The following is a 22,145-nucleotide window of genomic DNA, read 5'->3' on the forward strand; positions in this document are numbered from 1 at the left end:
TTTAGATTATTATAATTACAATGATATTTAATTTTTTATATATCAACAAAAGTGAAAAATATACTTCTTCCGATTTTGTTTTCTCATGCAGTCAAATTATGGAGCTTTATATATATGTTTTACTATTTTAATTATATTTAATTACTTCATTCATATGAAATGAAACGGTACAATATCATTTATCTTGTTTTTCTTTTCAAACAGAACTATTGATTATATTAATAAAATTTCATTAAATAAATAAAAATATCATTCCAAATAAAAAAATAATTATACGTATGAGTAGTCAGAATAGTATTACGATAAATTCATCTAACAGTCAGTTCTAGAGTATAACAAAAATTTATAAATATTCAAAATTAAATCCTTATATGAGATAATTTGATAAAAATGCTCCTCAAATACTTGTCTAAAACTCTGCATAAGATAATTTGGTAAAAATACTCTATCTTTCTCATCTCTCGAATATAAATCATTAAACTCTTCCGAACAAAACCACGGAATAAAATTTCTACAAAATAAAGCTCGAATAAAATTTCAAGACTAATGTCTATTTTTGTGATTCTAGAATCCCATAATAACTAGTAAATTTTCATTGAATATTATCTTCCGAAACAAACGAATTAATAAAATTAGAAGAAAAATCAACCACAGAAACAGATTTATGACTCTTTCAAATTAACGAAAGGCTTCCTCCCAATTTTTATTTTTTGACTGAGAATCAACTATCAAAATGTAAAAAATTATGAAAAAAATTACATGTAAGAACTAAGAACTTTTGTTTTCATAAAAAATAAAATGTCCACTTGTAACTATGAACCAAATCTTTCAATACAATAACTATATGAGGATTACCGTTATAAATCTGTCAAAAAGGTCTGCATATTCTAAAAATTAATTGGATTGTATGTGAGAAATATCTCACCATACAGAAATCATAAATCATAAGTGACGATTAGAATATTTCTGAATCTCTTAATAGGGACAATAATATATTTTTCTTAATCGACAGTCAATTGACGCAGATCGTTATTCATGGAAAGGGAAAAGAAGAAATTAAATTTAAGGAAGAGGAAAAAGCGAGAGTATCGAATCACAAAAGGATTGTAGAGGAAAACTTGCTTGAAAAGTAAATAATTATTTTGTCATTTATCATGTTTATCACAATTTTTCCATACTTATAATATTGTAAAAATATATTAACGGACGAACTTAGCTGAGGATTTTTTTTAATTTTATATAAATGAAAAAAGAAATATATTTTTTGCTCTATTTAACTTTCAAACACATATCAAATGAAAATATAGTTAGTTTGTAATTTAAATTTTGGAGAAACAAGCTAAATGTATTTCCATTAACAAAATTATAACGAAAGTATATTTTTAAATATAGTTATTAAAATTTTAAGCAAATTTTAGTGAAATAAAGTTTACCCAGTAATACAAATTTAAAATATATATTTTCAATTTTTTAATAAATTTAGATTTTTTTTTTAAACATTGTACATATTTGACAAAAATAATTTAAAAATAGCTAGAGAGCTGCGTTTAAGAATGTTTTTGATAGAAGTTAACTTTGAACTTGTTTCTCCTTCCATTTCAAGAGCATCTCATGAAGACTAAGAACACAATAACCATCTTGTTTATCTGCATCAGATGAAAGCAAAAATCAAATAAACATCCTGTAATGAGAAATACTGAATCATTATGCTCAAACCATGAAAAAAAGTCTTTGAAAGATGAAAACTGAAGAAACAGCAATAGTATCCAGCCATTGTTTTTATTCACTAAAACATCTTAGAAAAAGAGCTTAAAGCTTGGTCTTCTTTTGCTAATCTGGACACCAAAAAGCTTAACTGATTCATTATCTGGCTCCTTTTCTTCACCATCTACTTCATGGTTTGCTCTTTTCTTTGCTTCTTTTTCCTTCTCTATGTTCCAAGTAACAGCATCACTTTCCACACTACAACGCTGAGCATCTATCATGTAAAATACTCTTCCCTGAGTCTCTCTTTGTTGCTCACATCTGTAGAAAAAGACGCAGTCTTTTGGCTTCAGGTTGTTCATCTTGAGAAAATGTCTCCACCCTTTTGTGAACACAAATGTTTGAGTACTCTTCCAGTAAGAATACCGAAAAGTCCATGGACGACGGTGTCTATCAAAGAATGTTAGTTCCATGGACTTGTTCCCATTTTCATCTCCTCCAGATGAGTTCACTCCAGCGAGTGGAGGAAAATACTCCATTGCATGTTCTTTAGGGATGTGAAATCCTTTGATGTGAGTGACATCAGTTTGTGTCAATTCCTTTCGAAAAAGCATTTGATATGAGATATCTTGCTGATGTGCCAGATTCATTGTTGCATATTCCCTCAACAATGACTGATCTGCAAGATAATTTGAAAATTTGGACAAGTAAGTCTTGTCCTTGATCATATCTAGGATCTCTTCATTTGAGTACTGACTCTGGAATTTGGTCTCTTGAACTGTGTAAATGGACATAGGGAAGTTGAGGGGGGCATCACTTCTCTGAAGTTTGATTGCTGCTCTATCATAAGCCATTGCTGCCTCTTGTTCCATGTCATAAGTTCCAAGCCAGTAAGCCTTGTACTTGAAGGCGATCCGTGCACCCCATTTGCCACTTCTGAGCCAAATCACTCCCCTGAATTTTGAAGACGTCCCTCTAGCACAGCTACTGTCATTCTCAGTGTTCGGATGATTTGCGCTGATGACGTCCCTGGAATCCCAATTCCTCTCCTCCTCCATTGAGTTTTGTGATACCTCCTGAGGAAAGAGTACTAGGAAATAAATAAGAGTGTGTAAGAAATCATTTCACCTGAAACTCAAACTTGTAGGCGAGAGTTCCAAGGAAAGATGGATTTCAGGGAATTATCAATGATAAAAAAGATAAATTTTATTATTATAATTATCCTCTACAGAAAGTATGCGAAGAACTCACCTGCTGATGAAGGATACAGCTGATGCAGACATAAAAGCTGCCAACTTACATCCTAGGATTACGACAGATCTGCATGACTAATTCTGAAACTCAACTCTTACACTGTGAGTACAGGATGATAATATTAGAATTTCAATATCAATTACTTGATGTGTTTATATCCATGTTTAGTTCAACTTCAGGGATTTTTTCTTCTTTGCTTCTGAATCATGCACTCCCTTCCTAATATGGAAGAGGAAAAGTTAATTATCAACTTAATTCTTATTTTTCAGCTAATTTTTGTGTCAATGAATATTAATTAATTAGATTTCCAAAATATGCAGAACATTGTAAAATGTATAACAAATACTTATTTCTTGATCTAGCAAATAGAATTTACAGCACGCCATGATCATCATGATGCTCTAAGATTTGAAGTTCTCCCACTGACAGTTCGTTTGCTGGGGAATGTATGCCAAGCTTAATTCTTTGGAAGAAGGATATTAATATGTTTTCATTTTCTTTTCTTGAATAATATCAGAGAATTGTTCAGAACAGGATTAGGGACTAAATGGAGTAAGGGGGCATTAAGGACTTCTCTTTTGCTAAATTAGATTTCTGGGAAGTTGCACAGTCTATTTAATAAAGACAAGCCTGCCTATATGCTGATATGCATACAAATCAAAATTCTGAATCTATTCAAGTCTTTAGCTTGTATTGTCAATATTTATGGCATTTGTAATGATAGAAATAAAGAAATTAATATCACAGCAATTCCTTTTCCTTACTTGAATTGCAGAGAAGTGAACAATTATTGATTCACATTCTCTATCTATCAGTTGTAGGTACAAGGATTAAACCCACCATAATCAATAGTTATAATAAATGGTTTCTTCGTAATTAAAGATGTCCTGAAACTATTGAGATAATTAAAAATAATAATTATTTAATGATGACATTCTTTATCTAATTTTTTTCAAAAAAAAGAACAGCCTAAGAGAGGCAATGGCACAACCCTCAAAATCACCTTACATAAACGAAATATGATCTCATCGTAGCTAAGTGATAAAAAATTTCCATGAAAATGATCCAACCTAGAAGGTATTTTTTGCTTTCAAGGAATCATCCTAGGCCTAGAGGAGTTACAGTTCCCTAGCAGTCTAAGAAAATGAAAGAGAAACAATCAGGAGGGGGCACATAACCTCAGCTAGAGGATCAATGGCGAGTTGCAGATGACAAAATGAATTTTGTCTTCTTTCTTTTCTGTTCATAATTTTGCTTTGCTGGAACTATTTTTATCAATTTTTTATCTCGTTTTTATTCTAATGAGAAGCCATGCTTCAGTGAAATGGATGATCCAGTTTTAATTTCGGTTCAGAAATGAGTTCTACAAAATTGAGCACCTAACTACGTTACTGATTGAAAAATGAACTTCAAAGTTCACTGCAACGATTTGGGTTAATCAAGATTAATGTTTTGATTTTGATATTAATTTTAAATCAATTTCAGGTCCTCCAGATTTTGATAAAATTCAATTCTTTAAATCTTTAAATAACAAATAAGTTTGACACAAACCAACTAGTTCCAATACCATTCAAGATCAACTTGAGTTTCATTAATTTCAACCTAGTTTTGATTTTAAATTAATAATCTCATATAAGATTTTGAACCAGACCATCGCCAAATCCAACTTCAATTACTACTCAGGCATTGATTAAAAGTTAGTGCGAATTATCTACTTGAAAGCAATTTTTGCAGTTGAAATTATTTTAAACTTTTGTCCCTTATCAAGAAAATATAAAATGGTGGATCAAAATATAAGTTGTTAGATTGCTATATTAAATTAACTAACAATTTTGATATAATAACTCAATAACAAACAGAGTTCTTATCAAACTAAACTAAATTACAATTTACTTGACAATTTCCAAATTTAACATGACACATCTCGAACTCAAACTCCAAACCTAATAGCTACAGTACCAATGAAATACAGCCCATTGGTTCAGTTCATTAAACAGCCTTTTCGTGGATTTCTCCTTCTTTACTAATTGAAACTTTTACAACCTGTGAACCCATCGTTCAAGTCGAAGTTGCTTCAGAGGAGGTCCAATATTCGGCTTAGTCTTCAGAGGACACAGCCATTTTCCAGTGATCTCAACAGCATTGGAACGTTCCAAATTGGTTCTTTCTGACAATACCTTTCTTTTAGTAGTGTTGTTTCCACAATCTGAAGTTATTCTTTTATTTCTTGAACATTCTGATATATTCTTTTGTGGCTTATGCAAAGAATTCTCATCATTTGGTATCCATCGGTTCTTTGTTGTCACAAAACCACTCTCCACAACTTCTTTTCCTTCATTTTCTTTGTTCTTGTTTTCACCAGTTGATTTCCTAATTAAATCTCCAGCAACTTGAGTAAAATTCCCATTAGTTGTAGGTGATGCAAGATCTACTCCCATTTCAGCTTTAGTTTTCAAGTTCTCTGTAAGATCCTTCATAAGGCTCAACTTTGTTGGAGATGTCATGTCATTCTTGCATGAATTTGTTTTCTGGCATGTCACTAAAAGAGGTTCTTGGACGAAATTATGTTTCTGTTGCAGTTTATGTGGTGTACAATCACCATTCGAGCTTACTTTCTCAAGATCATTCGTCGAACATCTAGGATGATTGGGAAATATCTTGTCTTCCAAACGCTGACTACTTTCACAGAACAAATTATCCTGAGTGGATGAGTTCTCATGCACTGGGGTCCTCATGCCCTGGAATTACAAAATGTGAAATTAAAGAGAGAATTACAAAGATCGCTGAAGAATAAATGCTGCATTAATGCCCTTTAGAAAATTATAAGTCTTCAGATTATTATGGGTACCTTATTCAGAGACGAGCTTTCCTGCTTATCGCCCCTCAAGGAGCTGAAAAAAGATCCTTTTGGGAATACTTTCTCATCAACAACAGATTTACCAGTAACTCTGGTTTGTCCAAATTTCCCCAAATTGCTTTCTTTCTCATTGTGATTATGTTGATTGACCAAACCGTCACAATCCGCTTCTTTATCAACCAATGCATTGCTTTCTGGATATTCATACGCATAACTGAAGAACCAGTGTCTAATGTCTGGTGGCTCTGATAGAAAATAAATATAACAAGTAACCTAGACAGTTGAGACTTATTTTAGCATTCTTACAGCATTGCTCAAAAATAAGGCAACAAAAATTTCTTTAAAAAAATCATAGAACATTTCACAAATGTTACTAACCAGAAAGAGATGAAGGTGCCTCTGAAGAATCTGGAATCTGTAATAATATTAATAAAAGAAAAGCATTAGACAAAATAATCATCTTCAAACCCTTTAGTTGCCTAGTAAAAGATGCAGCATTGATAATATAACAAAGCTGTAAACAAATTTATTGTGCAGAATACAATAAGAACAAATGATGGATCAAGCAAAAGCACCTCATTCGATGGTTGGTTCACACATGTGTCTTCAAATGTATTCTCACAATTAACAGGCCCAGTTGAGCGCAGAGTCCCACCTCCAGCATCTACTTCATTGCTGTTCCAAGAATTCCTAGACTCATACTCAAAATTGTCTTCTTTTTTTCCTTCACTTCCTTCATAAGCAAATCCTTCTTTCGCACATACACGTTCTTTAGTAACTGATTCTTTAAAATCATCTAGTGTATCCAGCACAGGGGATTCATACACATAGCTAGAGAACCAGTTTCTAACATGAGGTGGCTCTGACAGAAGAAATGGAACAGGAGTAATTAACATCTTAAAATAGATTCATATGTCTTTTCTAATAGCTGTAATTGGAAGATATGAAAAGAGGAACAAGTACGATTCACAACTTTGACATTTTCTATCAGATAGTAACAATATCACAAACTGTGACCAAATTTTCATAAGATTAGAGGAATTAGCCCTAACCGGAAAGGATCGACAGCGAGTAAGTGGAGTCTGTTGTCTGAAAAAGAAAGAGCATGCGTTAGATATAATCTGCTATAGGCAGGAACAAATCTAATTAAGAGCAAGAATCATACTTTGGGCACTGAATTGTGATCTTCAAATATAGGCTATCAAATCCCAACATTTGCGATTAGAAAATAAATGTTAACTTGAGCTTTTAAGTGGCAATCGAATAAATAAATCATTTTCAAGCTTTGCTCCATGAAAAGAAAATGCAGGAAGGCAAAAGAAAAACTGTGCAAGCGAGCAAGAGAGAGATTAAGAGATAGATGGAATACCCCGTTTAAAGATTGGTGTTCATGTTTGTCACCAGCGTCACCATTTCTTCTAGATTCTCCCAAATGTCCTTCCTTTTCTCTGCTTCTCTCTGCAGCAGCAGAAAATCCATCTCCTTCACACTCGCGCTCTTTAAACTCATAAGTATCCAGAACAAAAGATTCATATCTGTAACTAGGAAACCAGTTTCTTATGTCGGGAGGCTCTGCAATAAAACAGAAGTTTACATTTTTAAAAAGAATCTTCTAATTCAACCATTTCCGGTTGCTGAAACAATCATATGAAACGAAATAGACGAACATATTTATGACGAGAGTTTATACGTACCAGAAGGAAGCGAAAGCGAGTGAGACGCATTAGACAGCTGCGAGTGGAAACAATGAAGAATGGTTAGAAAATCTGGTTTGTTCGAATAGAAAACTCGCTTTTCTATGTTTTCTGAGGAATCAAACAGAAACTGGAAATCGGAAATTTGGATATTACATCAATGATAAGGATTTACCTGTGAATCAGAGGCATTTTCCATCCGATCTCTCCCTCGCGCATAAGATTTTCACTTTTTTTCACTAACCCATCTGGAAATTAAGGGTTTTGTTTAGACTTTTCAAAATCTAGCGGCAAAACTTGGCGCCGTACGAAAATTAAGTTTTGGTTTGCCGGTGAAGATTTATAAATTTTAAACTAATTTAATCAGGCATAGCGAAAAGCCGAACGTTAAAAAAAAAAATTAAATTAGAAAAATGAATTTTTACGTGCTTAATTTAATGGTAAAATTTGTTTAATTCAATTCTGATTACGATTGTGTCCGGTTTTTTTATCCCGAACTAAATTTAAAAATAGTAGTCAAATTATACTGAAATTGAAAAGAAATATTATTAAAATTAAAAATTAAATTTATTTAAATATTTAATTCTGATTATTTGTTAAAAATTATTCTGAAATTATATCAAATAACTCATTTTATATGTGTTTTTTAAATAATTTATAATAATATTGTAGTTTTAATATATAATTCAAATAATATATTTTATATAATATATAATTTCAATAAAATTACATATATATATATATATATATATATATAATTGTAATATTATTTCATTATTAAGTATTTCTTACACTTTTATTTAACTAATTTAGTTAATTAATTATAATTTATTTTCTTTAAATATATACACTATTTACATATTAATAAAATTATACTACTATAATGTAAATTACTAAAATGATTATATATATATATGAGTATTTATAATAGTTATTTTAATTATTTGAATGTAAATTACTAAATTATTATATGTAAATATTTAATTATTTTAATGAAATTTTAATTTTATTATAAAAATCGATAACTGCATTGAAATTAAAATAAAGTTAATACTAAAATTCAATAAAAATTAAAAATATATGCAATCGTATTGAATTTTAATTTCAATCGATTTGAATTGTTTATATCACTTATTACTATATTCGATTGCATTATGATAAATTATTATTCGATTGTATTATAATAAATTATTTTAAAATTATAAATTTAAGCTAAATAAGCCCTTTAAATAATTTAAAGGATGTTGTGTTTCCAAGATTAATGGATTCAATATTGGAATGAATAATCGGCGTTATTTAATTTTCATTAAATCTTGATTCAATTTTATTTTAAATAGTTTTATTAATAAAAATTATTTTTTATGACATTTAAAAAGAAAAATTATTTACGGTTGTATCAAATGAACTAATTAATTCTGGATTAATTTAATTTTTTTAATTATGTTAATATTAATTGAGTTTAATTCAAATTAAAGTAATTCAAATTAAAGTAATTTAATTCTAAATCAAATAATGTTCATCATACCCTTATTTTTCATATATGCTAACATCTCAAGACATGTTGTAGTTATAAGAAAACTATTATTAGAAAATTCTTAGTAAAATAAGAGGTAAACTAATTTTTAATTAGAAATATTACTCTCCATTTAATATTAAAAATTTTACATAAATTCAATTTATTTTTTTAATAAGTATTTTATTTAAAATAAAAAAATTTTAATTTAATTTAAAATAATTTATTTTAAAAATATTAAAATCTTATATAATTTTATAATAATTTATTTAATTTTTGTTTGAAGTGAGTAAATGTTAACCCGTAATAATTAACGTGCCCTTATTTTTTTATTTAAAATAAAAATTAAAGAATAAAATATGAAAAATTTTATATTTATTTAGATGCACTTATTATCAGATTAAATATGTGAATGTAATTAATGTGTACTGTTATTTGTCATAATATCAATCACTATAATTTAAAAAAAAGGTGTATTTGAGTAAATTTAAAATATGGACTCATAAATTTAATTTGATGGTAACTGTATTTGAATAAATTTGAAAGATATCAAATTATACTCATTTATTTCTCTATATAAAAATAAAGTATTTAGCAAGTAAAAAATATTTTTTTATATTTTTTAATATGAATACTAAAATTTTGTAGAAAATATATTTTTTATAATTTATTGAAATAATATCTCTATATATTCCTTTCTTTCACAAAAAAAAAATATAAAATTCTATTTATTTTATAAAAAATATTTTTATATTTTTAAATGTTTGAAATATTTTAAAAAATTTAATTAACAAGAAAATTTTTCTTAATTAAAGAAAAATATAAACTATTTTATTATTATTATAACTTTTATATATAAATTTATTAATATATTTATTTTTAAATTAAAATTAATATAAATTATTTTTGTGAAATAAAAAGAGATTAAATATATATTTATAATCTGCATAAATCCACATCATTTCCAAATACGAAATATTTATCATTTACTAATAATAGAAAAAATAGCATTTTATAGCAATGGTAACGGGTGGGGCTGAGTGGGGACCGCTCTTCTATCCTCGTCCTTATCCGGAGTCATGTGAGAAGTTCTGTTGATATATATATATATATATTATTTTTAATCTCAAATTATAAATTTATGTATTAAAAAAATAATTTTACGTTACGAGTATAAGTTTTATTTTATTAAATATGGATTTTTATTCAGTGTATATGCATGTGCGTGAGAAATTTTGTATATTATCATAATAAAATCAATTAAAGATATACGATAAAACTTATTTAAGTCAAATAAAGCACACAGAAATTATTTAATCAATTGTTTAGGTGAATTTTATAGACACTTTGTTGAAGGCAAAATAGCAACTGCTTTATTGTGAAAAAATTATATTTATATTTTAAATTTTTATAAAAGAAATTTATTTTTTAAATCAACCATATTGTAAAAATTACATTACATTAATGAAAAATAATAACAATTTTAATTTTTTATTAAAAAATTACATTAAAAAAAATTAAAATGTATAATATTTTTATTTTTTAAAATTATATATAAAAAATTAAATTAATAAAATAGTGACTACTTCAAAAAAAATATAATATCAATACTTTAAAACACTCACACTCACAAATTTAATCAGGTGATAAATATATAAATAAATATGAGAAATCTTGTATTACACTCTTTTAATTTATATTTAAAAAAAATCAACACTTAAAATAATAAAATAAAATTACTATTTTTAATCAGCAATGATATTATTAATTTAATAAAAAATGTGCATAATTTTATTAATTCAACATATTTTTTATAAATTTATTACAACAAAATAAAATATATTAAATTTATAAACGTTATAAATTTATATAAATATTATATTATTTTAAAACAGAAACTCCCATTGCATATATTATATTATATTAAATCATAATGGACAAACCTGAAACCACCCACAATTTAAAAAAAGGGAAAATGATACTTTCTGGTACGCAATTTCCCATGTATGAACAGTCATTTACTTTTTTAAAATCACAATTGAATTTCTTGTTATCAATTTTGGTAGTTTGCACATTACCCATATTGCCCCGTGTCATGTTGTTCTGTCACTAGAAAATTCAAGCCCAGGTCCACCCCCCAATGCCACTATTCTCAACTCTTCACTCTCATTTCCCCCTTTATATTAGGTTTTATCATCTCCATTTCTCAATTACTCAAACCTAGGTTTTTCATTTTCAATAGCCATTTACTGTTTTTCTCTATAAGTGTAAGTTACAAGTTCAATGTTAGCTTCAATTTTGTTATTATAAAATTTTTTACTAACATTTTATTATATTTAAAGTTTAAAGCTGTCGAAAAGATTATCGGCGGCTCTATTCAATTTTGTTATTATAAAATTTTTTATTAACATTTTATTATATTTAAAGTTTAAAGTTGTCGAAAAGATTATCGGCGGTTCTATGATAAGAAAAAGTATATATGTATTGTCGATTTAGAGTAATGATTTTTTTATAAATTTTAAGTATTTTTTTTATATTACATTTAATTAAAAAGTTATATATTATAATTGTCTCTTATTGCTTTTTAATTTAATTCGATTTTGTTATTATAAAATTTTTTTTTTATGTTTAAGATTTTAAGATTGTCGGAAAGATTATCGGTGATTCTTATTTATTTATCGATGAAAAAAAGTATATTTATAATATCGATTTAGAGTAATGATTTCTGATAAATTTTAAGTGATCTCTTTTATATTACATTTAATTAAAAAGTTATTATTATAATCGCATTTTATTACTTTTTAATTTAAATAAATTTTTATTATTTTTAAGGATGTCGAAGGGATTATCGGCGGCTCTCAATTGAAGATCGACAAAGATGTTCAATAAATCTTAGGTAATTTTTTTTTTCTATCGCATTTAGTTAAAAAGTTATATATCATAATTGTATCTGATTTTTTTTTTAATTTAAACAAAAGTTATATGTTCAGATCTTAAAAATAAATAGATCATATCGGATACTTGCTGTAAAATTATTTTTTATTTTTATCTTAATTTTGAATGAAATTTTTTGCACTTAATTTTCTCACCATGCATAGTTGTCCTTTTATTTTTATTGATTTATTCATAGTTTGGCATGTTTACAGTTTTGTCGGTGTTTTGTGTATTTTTTTTTATTAATTATTATTATGATATATATATATTTTGAACCGTATAAAAATACATTATAAGACTGTATAAATATAATTAAAATATAAAATTTTACTGAATAAATAATGACTTATAAACAGATAAAACTGATACTAAAAAAAATTTATAGTAAGTAAATATTAATGTTCTAATGCTTTCATAATCATAAATTAAACAAACAATGTTTAAGAGGCATCATAAAGTTTTTAAGTAGAATAAAAGTTATATGAACACACACAAAAAAAAAAAAAAAAAGATTTCACCCAACAATTTAATTCAAAAAAAGTTCATGTGAGATGTTTTGAAAACCTAAACCATTTATTTGGAGCGATTCATTTAATAAAAAAGAATTTAAATAAATTCTTATAAAATTTAATTTAGTTTAAAACAAAAAATTTTAAGTTAAAATAAATGGGTTCTCTCATTTCACATACTAAAAATATTTTAAAAATTAATTAAATTAAAATTTTATGAAAATTTTAATTTCAAAGAGAGAAAAATGACTAATTTTAGCATAAATATTTTGTAATATAAATTTGATGTGACATTTGAGTATTAGTATTTAATTTCATGTTTTATCTTTTTCAAATTATTGGCATTTTTAACATGATGGTTTATCTATTAGTTTGTTTATGTATCCTTATTTAATATATACAAGAAAATAAACAAATAATTTAATAACATAAATTAATTAATTTTGAAGGGAAAAAACAAATTCTAGAACTTTATAAAAAAAAAACAAAATTAAACTTACTTTTATGTGATTGGATAAATAATAATAATAAAAGGTGATGTTTAAATTTTGTCTCTTACGTGTCCATACTGTTTGGAAAAGCAAATGGATATATGAGATAAAATGATATGATCTTCTAAAGTAGGCAAACATAATCACTATGAAATTGTTGATGTCAGATGTTTTAGTTGCATGTTTTGACTTTTTTTGTTCCATAAATGTTGGGTCAACTAGTTTGATTAAAGGTCAAAACTTTCTTCTTTTAGTATAAAAAGTCCAAGCTAGCTCTGTTTGCTAATGTGTTAGCAGTCAACATGTTTCTATTTTTAACTTCCAAAATAACAAAAAAACAAAAACAAAACAATTTCTTTGTTACCTAATTAATTAAAATATAAATAATGAATGCACAACTAGTATGAAAACTATTATTTGCTAGCACCAAACTCAATTCCTATAGTAGAGAGAGTTTACCAGTTTTCTTCCTATTATGCTTCTGCTATGATCTCACGTTTGAGCATGCACACTCCATCAACAAGATTAACGAAATCAAAGCTTACATGGAAACAGATCAAACTGATGATTTTGTATTTTGGACAGATGCTTTATTTGTAAACTACCAAGGAACTATATTGTGATTTAATGAGCTTTCTATTCTGAATTCTTGTAATGTGATCTGTTTCAGATACTTTCTTGCATTTGCATACCAAATCAAGTTTTTGCAAACATAGGAGAATGACTTATGAGTTAACGGACAGGAAACAAAAGTGTGTTATTTGTCTAAGCTCTGACACTGAAGGAGAAAAACAGATGGACTCTATGTTGGATCCTGATTATATCAGGACTAGGCCTAGAAGAAGAAACAATAATCCTCCCAGGTCAAATCAAAATATGGAGATTGAGACTGTATTTCCTGGGGTTGATGGAATTTCCATTGGACGAAAGAGGAGGGCTCCATGGAAAAGAGCTAATAATGGAAACGAAGAGCTGAAAGCGAAACCAAGGAAAAGGAGAAAGCCAGCTTTTCGCCTAAGTAGATCCATTACACAATCAAAATCTGACGAGAAAACAGTATTGTCATTGTTGATGAACCAGAATGCAATCTTTGAATATGACAGAGTTCAATATTCTGTAGACAATGGGCCAAGCCTGAAGGAGGGGATAGCAAGAAGGGATGGTATTTGGTGTAGGTGCTGCAATAAGCTTATGACAGTTTGGGAATTTGAGATTCATGCTGGAAGCAATTTGAAGATGCCATATTTTAATATCAAAATGGTTCGAACCTCTAAGTCCCTCCTGAATCTTCTGGTTGCTCTATGTGAAATCGAAGAAGCAGAACGTCGTCATTTTAATCATGTTGGGCCTATACCTGGTGCAACTGATGCTAATGATGATGCTTGTCAGATATGTGCTGATGGAGGAGAGCTGATTTGTTGTGAGAATTGCCCATCTACGTTCCACCCAAGCTGCCTGGAAATGGAGGTAATTGCAGTTATTCCACAAACTATTTTCTGTTTGCAAATTTGTTTATAAATTGTAAATTGTTGAAGTTTGGATTGCAGAGTATTCCCCAAGGGGATTGGTTATGCCCTTACTGTGTTTGCATCTTCTGTGATGGTGGCAACCGTGATATGCTTACATGTCAACAATGCCAGAAGAAATGTAAGTACAGTACAGCAAATTCCTTTTTTTTTTTTATAGTATTTGAGAAAACTCTTTCAGCCATTGATGGAGCTTGTGAACATTTCTGTTGCAGTTCACTGGGAGTGTTTTCTTGAAAGGCAGCCTATAGATCTTAAAATATATTGGCTCACCCAATTTTGTGGACCTAACTGCGAACAGGTAAATTAACTTTTTTTGTCTTTTTTCTTGAGAGTATGTGTTTGATTGCTGGTTATTAATTTAAGTGTTACAAAGAACAATAGGAACTGAACTTAGAGTTTTCTTCTTTTTTTTTTTTTTTTTTAAAGATTGACTGCAAGCTTCATAGGCTAATTGGAGTGAAACATGAGATTAAGGAAGGATTTTCTTGGACATTGCTCCGGCGTTTGGACCCATTTGATGATATTGATGTGCAAACAAGAATGGAATGCAACTCCAAGTCTGCATTAGCATTGGAGGTGCTGAATGAATGTTTTATGAGTTGCACCGATCGGCATACTCGAATAAATATTTTGCAAAGTGTGGTTTACAATAGAGGGTAAGCTCTTTGTAATATTGTCTTCAAATTTCTATAATTAATTCATTTCATATGCTCATATAAGAACTGTGAATATGCAACTATTTCTTCTTCCAAAATGGGAAACAAAAATCAATAGTATCTCTCTTTTTCCAGATCAAATTTGTCAAGAATGAATTTTGAAGGCTTCTACACACTAATTCTAGAGAAGAAAGATGCCATTGTCTCAGCTGCAACTATAAGGTATGGTCATCAGATATGCATATACACTCGCAGACACTGTTACACCTTTTTGCAGGGAACAATTACATACATTTTGCTGTTAAAGTAATGACTCTATGCTTTCTGCAGGATGCACAAAAATGACTTGGCTGAGATGCCTTACATCGCAACGCGAGAGCGTTACAGGTGTATGGGGTTGTCGAGAATGCTATTTGATGCCCTTAGATATGTAAGTTATCGATTTAAATGTTTCATTTGCTTACAGTTAAATGTTCATAGTCTTAAACCTTTGATTGTTTAAACAAGTTTAATAGCTTTTGTTCTGGAGTTCTTAGTTACTAGATTGGTACTTATCCGAATGTTGATCTAATTTATAGGTGTTTTCCTGCATTGGGGCTAAGCATCTGGTCATCCCATCTCTCCCGGAGCTTGCCAATATGTGGCAGGAGAAATATGGGTTTCGCCCCATCGATGATGTGGTGAAGCAAAAGCTTATGACCTACAACACCCTCATGTTTCCGGGTACAATCAGGCTGCAAATGACCTTTCCAGACACCTCTGCTAGTTCCTCTAGAGCAATGGACATCGGTGCGAATAAGGAGAGCCGCTTAAAGCTGCCCCTTCTAGATTTGAATCTCAGTCCTCCTGAAGCTGCAGATGATGAACTCGCAGAACCAGTGCCATATGGTAAGCAGATCAAATCGGATTAGTCCCATAGTTTAAACATTAGTTCATGCATGGAAGGTGACTTTAGCTAAATAATGAACTTCCGAGCGTCATGTGCTGATGCTATGCTTTGATATTCTGGTTAAGCTGGAAACTTTGTTATTTCTCTCTTTTAAAGGATGGCAAGTTGAAACTGAAGACACTTTGCTCATCCTTGGTTAAATGTCTGTTATTTTGCTGCTTGTTTCATATTCTCAGACTTGAAGATAGTATGACTTTCTATATGAGCGCTTTCTTGTTTGAACATATTTAGAAGTCAGTTTAGTTTTAGAAATTTCTTATTTTAACGAGGAGAATAATGATGAGAAAAAGGCATGACATAAACTACAATTATCTGGCTAAATGCTATAGATCTCAAATCTGATGGGCCTCCAAAATCCCAACAAACAGAAAAATAAACAGTAATCTCTTTCCTCACATCATATTTATCTATATAATTCAGGTTCAATTTATGATATATGTTAAACACACTAGGGTACTTCTAGGTAACTAATATAAATTTAGGAACAAAATTTTTGTTCAAACAGTTATACATCAAACTACGAAAACTGGAAATCTAGTTAGTAAGGCCAAGTATGACTTGTATGGAAGTAGAGCATAACCGAGATAGTTTCATATCAAAGCACACTCCATTACAGGTGATTTAAAAGTCCATGATTGCTAGCAAATAGATCCTAACACCACCACCTGAACTTTGGTCCACTATTTAAAACTGCAGGGCCAAACAGCCCTATGGCCTAACAGTGAATGCAAAATGCAATACGCTCACAATATAGAACTTCATAACTACACAAACATCCTTATAGGTCGTTATCAGCTGCAAAAAGCACCACAGCAAAATGAAAGCTATGATTCTTAGGCAATCATATCAAGATTTCTTTGAAACATTCTGATTTAATGACTTTGTACTTCCATTCGGTTGGAGCAGATACGGCGGAAGAAATTGGGGAATGATGAATGCCAATCCCAAACATAGCAAAACTAAGATTCCAACCCACCAAGCCTTATATGGGATGCCCAATAACAGCTCATCACAAACTGTCAGGAAACTGGCTTTCATTAGAATAGGAAACAGAAAGAAATAAGAGTTGTGGTGAAAAATTGAATTAGCATCGCATCTAGATGACAATGGACAACATAAGCAAAAGAAGAAATGTCATCATGAAAAGTTCGTAGGGCCTTGTTAGATCACGCAAAACAGAAGATTAAAAAAAAGGCCAGTTGATGCAAAAGGAAACAAAATTATATATCTCAGAACTAACTAGCATTTTCATACTAAATTATTCTAATGTAACTCAGCATGTTAGGAAGAAGAAAAATAAGTATCTTCATTAAAAACATTAGGAAACTAATTTAAGGTGAGAGTATTATGCAGTATATGACATTTTTTGCCTCGAACATAGACTGGGGAGAAAGGGGGAGTGAATAATATTGCATGTGAAAGTTTATAACACATTAAGATAAAATATTATAAAAGAATTAACTTAAAAATGAGGAACAAGTTAGCTTAACCAAATACACAATAAATCTAGAAGTTGATACCATGAAACTATATGAACCAATACCTATGTTGAATATGATATACTGCCTCTCTGGTACATGTGGTATTGCAACAACCCCCTCAGGCTCCACAGTCACCAATACGTACAAGTTATTCTAAGAAGGAAGAGAAGAGGATAAAGCTCCAAACCAGCTTCCATAACATGACAAAATGCGTCCAAATAATCAGCAGTATATTCAAACCTGATTACCAGTGAGACTATCAGTCTTGAAAATCAATTTCTCAGTATTAAGTAATCTTCTGTTCTTATTCATCCCCATGTCTGAACCATCTTTCTTCAGTTGTATAGAAAAAGTAGCAGGTATCTGTTACCCAACAATAAATCCAATTAACGCTTCACAATCAAAATGATGCAAAAGCAACAAATCAAATAATGAAGAATTACATACAGAAGCTGGATATGATATCTTCACTTCGTACCAAGTATGTGATTTGAGCCCTTGCAATTGGTACATGCGAGAACCCATTTGTAATGGAAGTGTTTCCTTCCACAGTTCCTTCCCAACAGTCAAAACTTTGATATCACCCCTGTGAGACCACCAATCAATAAAACTATCACACTTCCAAGAGAAAAACACATATGGACAACTGATTGTAATATCGCAGACATGAAGTAAAAATTAAATACAGCTTGCAAACTGTAGATTATTCCAACTACAATTCATTTAATTTTGAGTATACTGACATGTCCCCATAAGTAAAAGTCGAGATACTTGTAATGAAGCTGAGAATGCAGTGTAGAAGGAAAAAATGAGAGAGCATGCTCGCCCAACAAAAAAATCCCAATCTTTGTCTTGAAGTTCCCAAACCTGATAACCCACCATCACGAAATTTAGTGATTCAATCTTGCACAAAATGCAACACTTCCGGAAAAAGGGTAAGCAACTAAAACAAAACTAAACGGATGTCTACAAAATCTGTATAAGCAAAAAAGGAAAGCACAATTATCTGGCCAAATAATTGAGAAACAATGATTGTCGGCCGCTTAAACATAAAGAGCCTTTAATTGTGGACAGAGCTTGCCCATTTTTAAGCACATTCCCAATACTAACAGAAGTAAAATCTCAAGATCCAACAAGCTTCAGCAATACAAGGATGAATGAAAGAAATTGTTAATAGAAAAACATCCAAACCCATTAGTCACGGTTTTTGCTTAACTAAATACAAAGCAATCAGTCTTACTAATTTTAGCGCCTTGTTAGATAGTAAAGGGAACAACCAGGACCAATGAAGATATCATGGGAAGGGACTCACCGGGTCCGACGCCACTAATCGTTTACCCAACAAGAAGCTTTTCGGCCGATCAGAAGCGGTGGATGATTTTTCTTTTTCTTTTTCTTTTTTTTTTTTGCAGGGAAAGGGGTGGGTGGTGGAGACATCTTTGAAAGATAACACGTGATTGGAGAAACAAATCATTCAGAAAACGGGGCGTTTTGCCCCGAATAAATTATCAGCAGGCTTGGATAGGGAGTAAACTATTAGCTTATCCGAAAAAATTAAAATACTTGAATTGGAATTCAATTTCAAATCTGTTATTAAAATTATTTGAATTCATCCTAAATTTAATTATTAGAATAAAATTTGAATTTATTTAGTCTCATATATTTTAATTAATAATTTATATAAAAAATTATTGGTACATAAATATATTCTATAATTTTTCTAATTGATATTTCAGGCCGAAATTGTAAAAACTATAAACAAAAAAAATTATGAAATATGTTTACATAATATAATAAATTAATAAAATAAAAAAATTTGTGTACAAATAATAATTTTTTTAAAAAAATTATTAATTAATTATTATATTTTTAAGATTCGCTCATCTATTTTAAGGTAAATTTATATATTTATTTAATTCTTATTAATTGATTATATTACATAAAATTACCTATATAGTGTACAACTCAATTTTTTCAATGTCCTCCGGTGGAGATGGGTGAACTATTGACAAGTGATATTCAGGGTGAGGCACCTGGAGTGAAAAATTGAGTTTGTTTTGTTTTTCTTGGATTTTTTTTCATTAATAAAAAAAATAAAGTGGTATATTAAGTAAATAATATTATAACAACTAATATTAAAAAAAAAAAGTAAATTGTTTTAAATTGATATATAAACCACATATATATATAAGAAAATGGCAAAAATCTATGCACAAGCGACGAGATCTTCCAGCAGAGAACGTTAAATAGCAGGACCTAATTTGGTTAAAAAGCACGTAAAAAATCTATGAAGTTTGCTTTTCATTTTGATCAGAGTTTCTCGACTTTCGGCTTCCGGTGGCCTTGAGCTGCACATACAATTTGTTTGACCTTTTGAATTCCCACGACATTACTGACAAAAAAAAGAATCATGGGCTTAGCCCACGTTCAAAGGCCCAAAACAGATATCCTCCCTCCGTTATAGGATCAACTGTGTCAACGCATTGAGTTTGTCGGTCTTTCAATTTTCAATATTTATTGGGAAAATTTTATCCATGAAAAAATTATATAAAATTAATATTTATATGTTTTGAATTTATAATAATTGGAATTTATTTAAGAATTTATTATTATAAAATAATAAATTGATATTTCATTGGACCTGGAAAACCTCCTCCCTCCCTCCGACTAAATTTGGGTGTGAACATTCCTATATATTTCATTCTAACTGTTGTTGTCGGCAAGTGTATATCTGCCAGTTTTAGGTGTATCAAAAATTAATATATTATTTATAATTAAGAATATACTTGAAGTTTTAATTTAATAATAAAAATGAGTTGCTCTTAAATATTTTAAATCTCGCTCCCAGTGCTATTAACAATTTTTTTTTAAAAAAAGCAGCACTATATACCCATATACTGTATATAATGTATACAAGATAAAAATAAAATAAAAAGGTAATAAGATATTAAAATATATCAAGAGAAATTGGAAATTTTCTTTTCTCCCAAAAAAAAGTCTAAAATTTTTTAGTATAAACTTTGAACTTTGAGTAGATCGTGTGCATTCAAAAACACGTACAATTGAAATATTGAAATATAATGTTTTCGCTTGACGACAATATGAACATGATTTCCCACTTGTAATTGGGCAACGGCTATGCTTTGTTGGAAAAGTATAATTAAAACAGAAACGAGTTATGCACGTACTGTTCTTAGTGAATTATTTCGCAACTCTTAAAATTGTGAATTGATAAGATGGTAAATATAAAATTGTCAACGGTTGAAATACATATTTACGCTCAAATTAGACATAAGAGTTAAAAAGAGAATAGATTTCTTTAATATCTGAAATGATCAGTCCAACCACTTTAAAATTTATATTATAAATGAAGCAATTGGACACAGAAACAACTCACTTCAATGACCGAAACAAACCTAACTTTGTACAGATCAAATAAGTCCAACACAAATCTGATAAAATAATCAGCATAAGAAATCAATCTCTTCCGTAATAATTAAATCTATTGTAAAAAGAATTTAAATTTTAAAAAATCTTATGGTCATTAAAAAGTTTATTTATAAAATTTTTTAGCCATTACAGGTTTGATATTTAAATTTAATATTAAATCTGATTATTATAATTTTATTATATTATCTACATATTTACAAATAAAATCATTCATATTTTCTATATTATTCATTCCCCCTCTACACTTTTTGCTGGATTATAAATTAGAGATAAATTTTTGTTATTATGATCTTGAAAATTAAAATTTCAGAAGAACCTGTTTGATTCTGAGGAATTGCAAATTAAATTCTTAAGAACAGTATTCAACACGACTCATGTTTTATTTTTCTATTCTATTTTTTTCAATAGAATCCTTCAGCCTTTTTTGGACATTAAATACGCGTGCAAAAAGGCTGTCCAACCGCCTGACACGCCTACCAAAAAGTATGGGCTCAACGGCTCTGCATTAATTAATCATTTGTCAACCACCTGACATATTTAACGCATCACGCCACCATCTAATCTGATGGAACATAAAAGAGAAAATCAGAATACAAATATCCTTTAACCAACCTCGCGGAGGGAAGCCATCTCTCTTATAGGAACGACTCTCTCGTTTCTCAAGCTCTCACCAAATATTCACTCTTCTTGGAACTCAAACTCTCCAAAAGTGAGACTCACATTTTTCCATAAACTAATCTCTCTCTCGTACTCATAGAAGAATTTTCAAAATAGAGGCCCTCTTAAGATCTTCACAAATGTCTTATTACTTATTATTAATATTTTCTCCTTATATTAATGAATCTCAGGCAATTTTTATCTAATTTGAGCGCCAAAAAATCTCCACCAGAGCATTTTCGATGGACTCCTGTAATACGCGACTAAGCTCCGGCATCTGAATTCCAATCTTCCGGCGAAATCTCCGTTGGAATCTAGAATCTCGAGGTCGGAATCTCTTAGAAGGGTGAAAATAAAGGTTTTCATAAAACGTTTTTGTAACGACCCCAAAACGGACCGTTACCGGCGCTAGGATTCAGGTCGGCTTAAGGCCGCCAGAACCTGTAGCAATCCTGCTATACTCTCTG

At 29.6% G+C, this 22,145-nt stretch overlaps 4 protein-coding genes across 7 annotated transcripts; 1 reads left to right on the plus strand and 3 right to left on the minus strand.

The window, feature by feature from the left end:
- Positions 1–1,796: 1,796 nt before the first annotated feature.
- Positions 1,797–2,762, minus strand: LOC110602706 (AP2/ERF and B3 domain-containing transcription factor At1g51120). Its single transcript, XM_021740298.2, has one exon. The coding sequence runs from the start codon at positions 2,760–2,762 to the stop codon at positions 1,797–1,799; it is 966 nt and encodes a 321-aa protein (XP_021595990.2).
- Positions 2,763–4,772: 2,010 nt separating this feature from the next.
- Positions 4,773–7,817, minus strand: LOC110602714. The gene is made up of 8 exons (XM_043953651.1): positions 7,685–7,817; positions 7,510–7,546; positions 7,185–7,387; positions 6,868–6,904; positions 6,391–6,677; positions 6,194–6,230; positions 5,807–6,060; positions 4,773–5,696 (listed from the first exon to the last, which is right to left on the minus strand). The coding sequence occupies exons 1-8, from the start codon at positions 7,706–7,708 to the stop codon at positions 4,995–4,997; spliced, it is 1,581 nt and encodes a 526-aa protein (XP_043809586.1). The 5' UTR covers positions 7,709–7,817; the 3' UTR covers positions 4,773–4,994.
- A 5,859-nt stretch (positions 7,818–13,676) lies between these two features.
- Positions 13,677–16,286, plus strand: LOC110607279 (increased DNA methylation 1). Its single transcript, XM_021746370.2, has 7 exons — positions 13,677–14,423; positions 14,504–14,603; positions 14,698–14,783; positions 14,912–15,141; positions 15,277–15,363; positions 15,472–15,571; positions 15,720–16,286. The coding sequence occupies exons 1-7, from the start codon at positions 13,677–13,679 to the stop codon at positions 16,050–16,052; spliced, it is 1,683 nt and encodes a 560-aa protein (XP_021602062.2). The 3' UTR covers positions 16,053–16,286.
- A 360-nt stretch (positions 16,287–16,646) lies between these two features.
- On the minus strand, positions 16,647–19,041 carry LOC110606558. Of its 4 annotated transcripts, XM_043952527.1 has the most exons (6): positions 18,884–19,041; positions 18,315–18,438; positions 18,019–18,157; positions 17,812–17,934; positions 17,634–17,724; positions 16,647–17,106 (listed from the first exon to the last, which is right to left on the minus strand). In XM_043952527.1, exons 2-6 carry the CDS (start codon positions 18,389–18,391, stop codon positions 16,937–16,939), a joined length of 600 nt encoding a protein of 199 aa, XP_043808462.1. In that variant the 5' UTR covers positions 18,392–18,438; positions 18,884–19,041; the 3' UTR covers positions 16,647–16,936. The 4 variants fall into 4 exon arrangements, with proteins under 4 accessions (XP_043808462.1, XP_043808467.1, XP_043808477.1 ...); XM_043952532.1 differs by lacking the exon at positions 17,634–17,724 and having other exon boundaries at positions 17,820–17,934; XM_043952542.1 differs by lacking the exon at positions 17,634–17,724.
- Positions 19,042–22,145: the final 3,104 nt, after the last annotated feature.

Source organism: Manihot esculenta, chromosome 2 (genome assembly GCF_001659605.2).
Source record: "Manihot esculenta cultivar AM560-2 chromosome 2, M.esculenta_v8, whole genome shotgun sequence".
Taxonomy (NCBI): domain Eukaryota; kingdom Viridiplantae; phylum Streptophyta; class Magnoliopsida; order Malpighiales; family Euphorbiaceae; genus Manihot; species Manihot esculenta.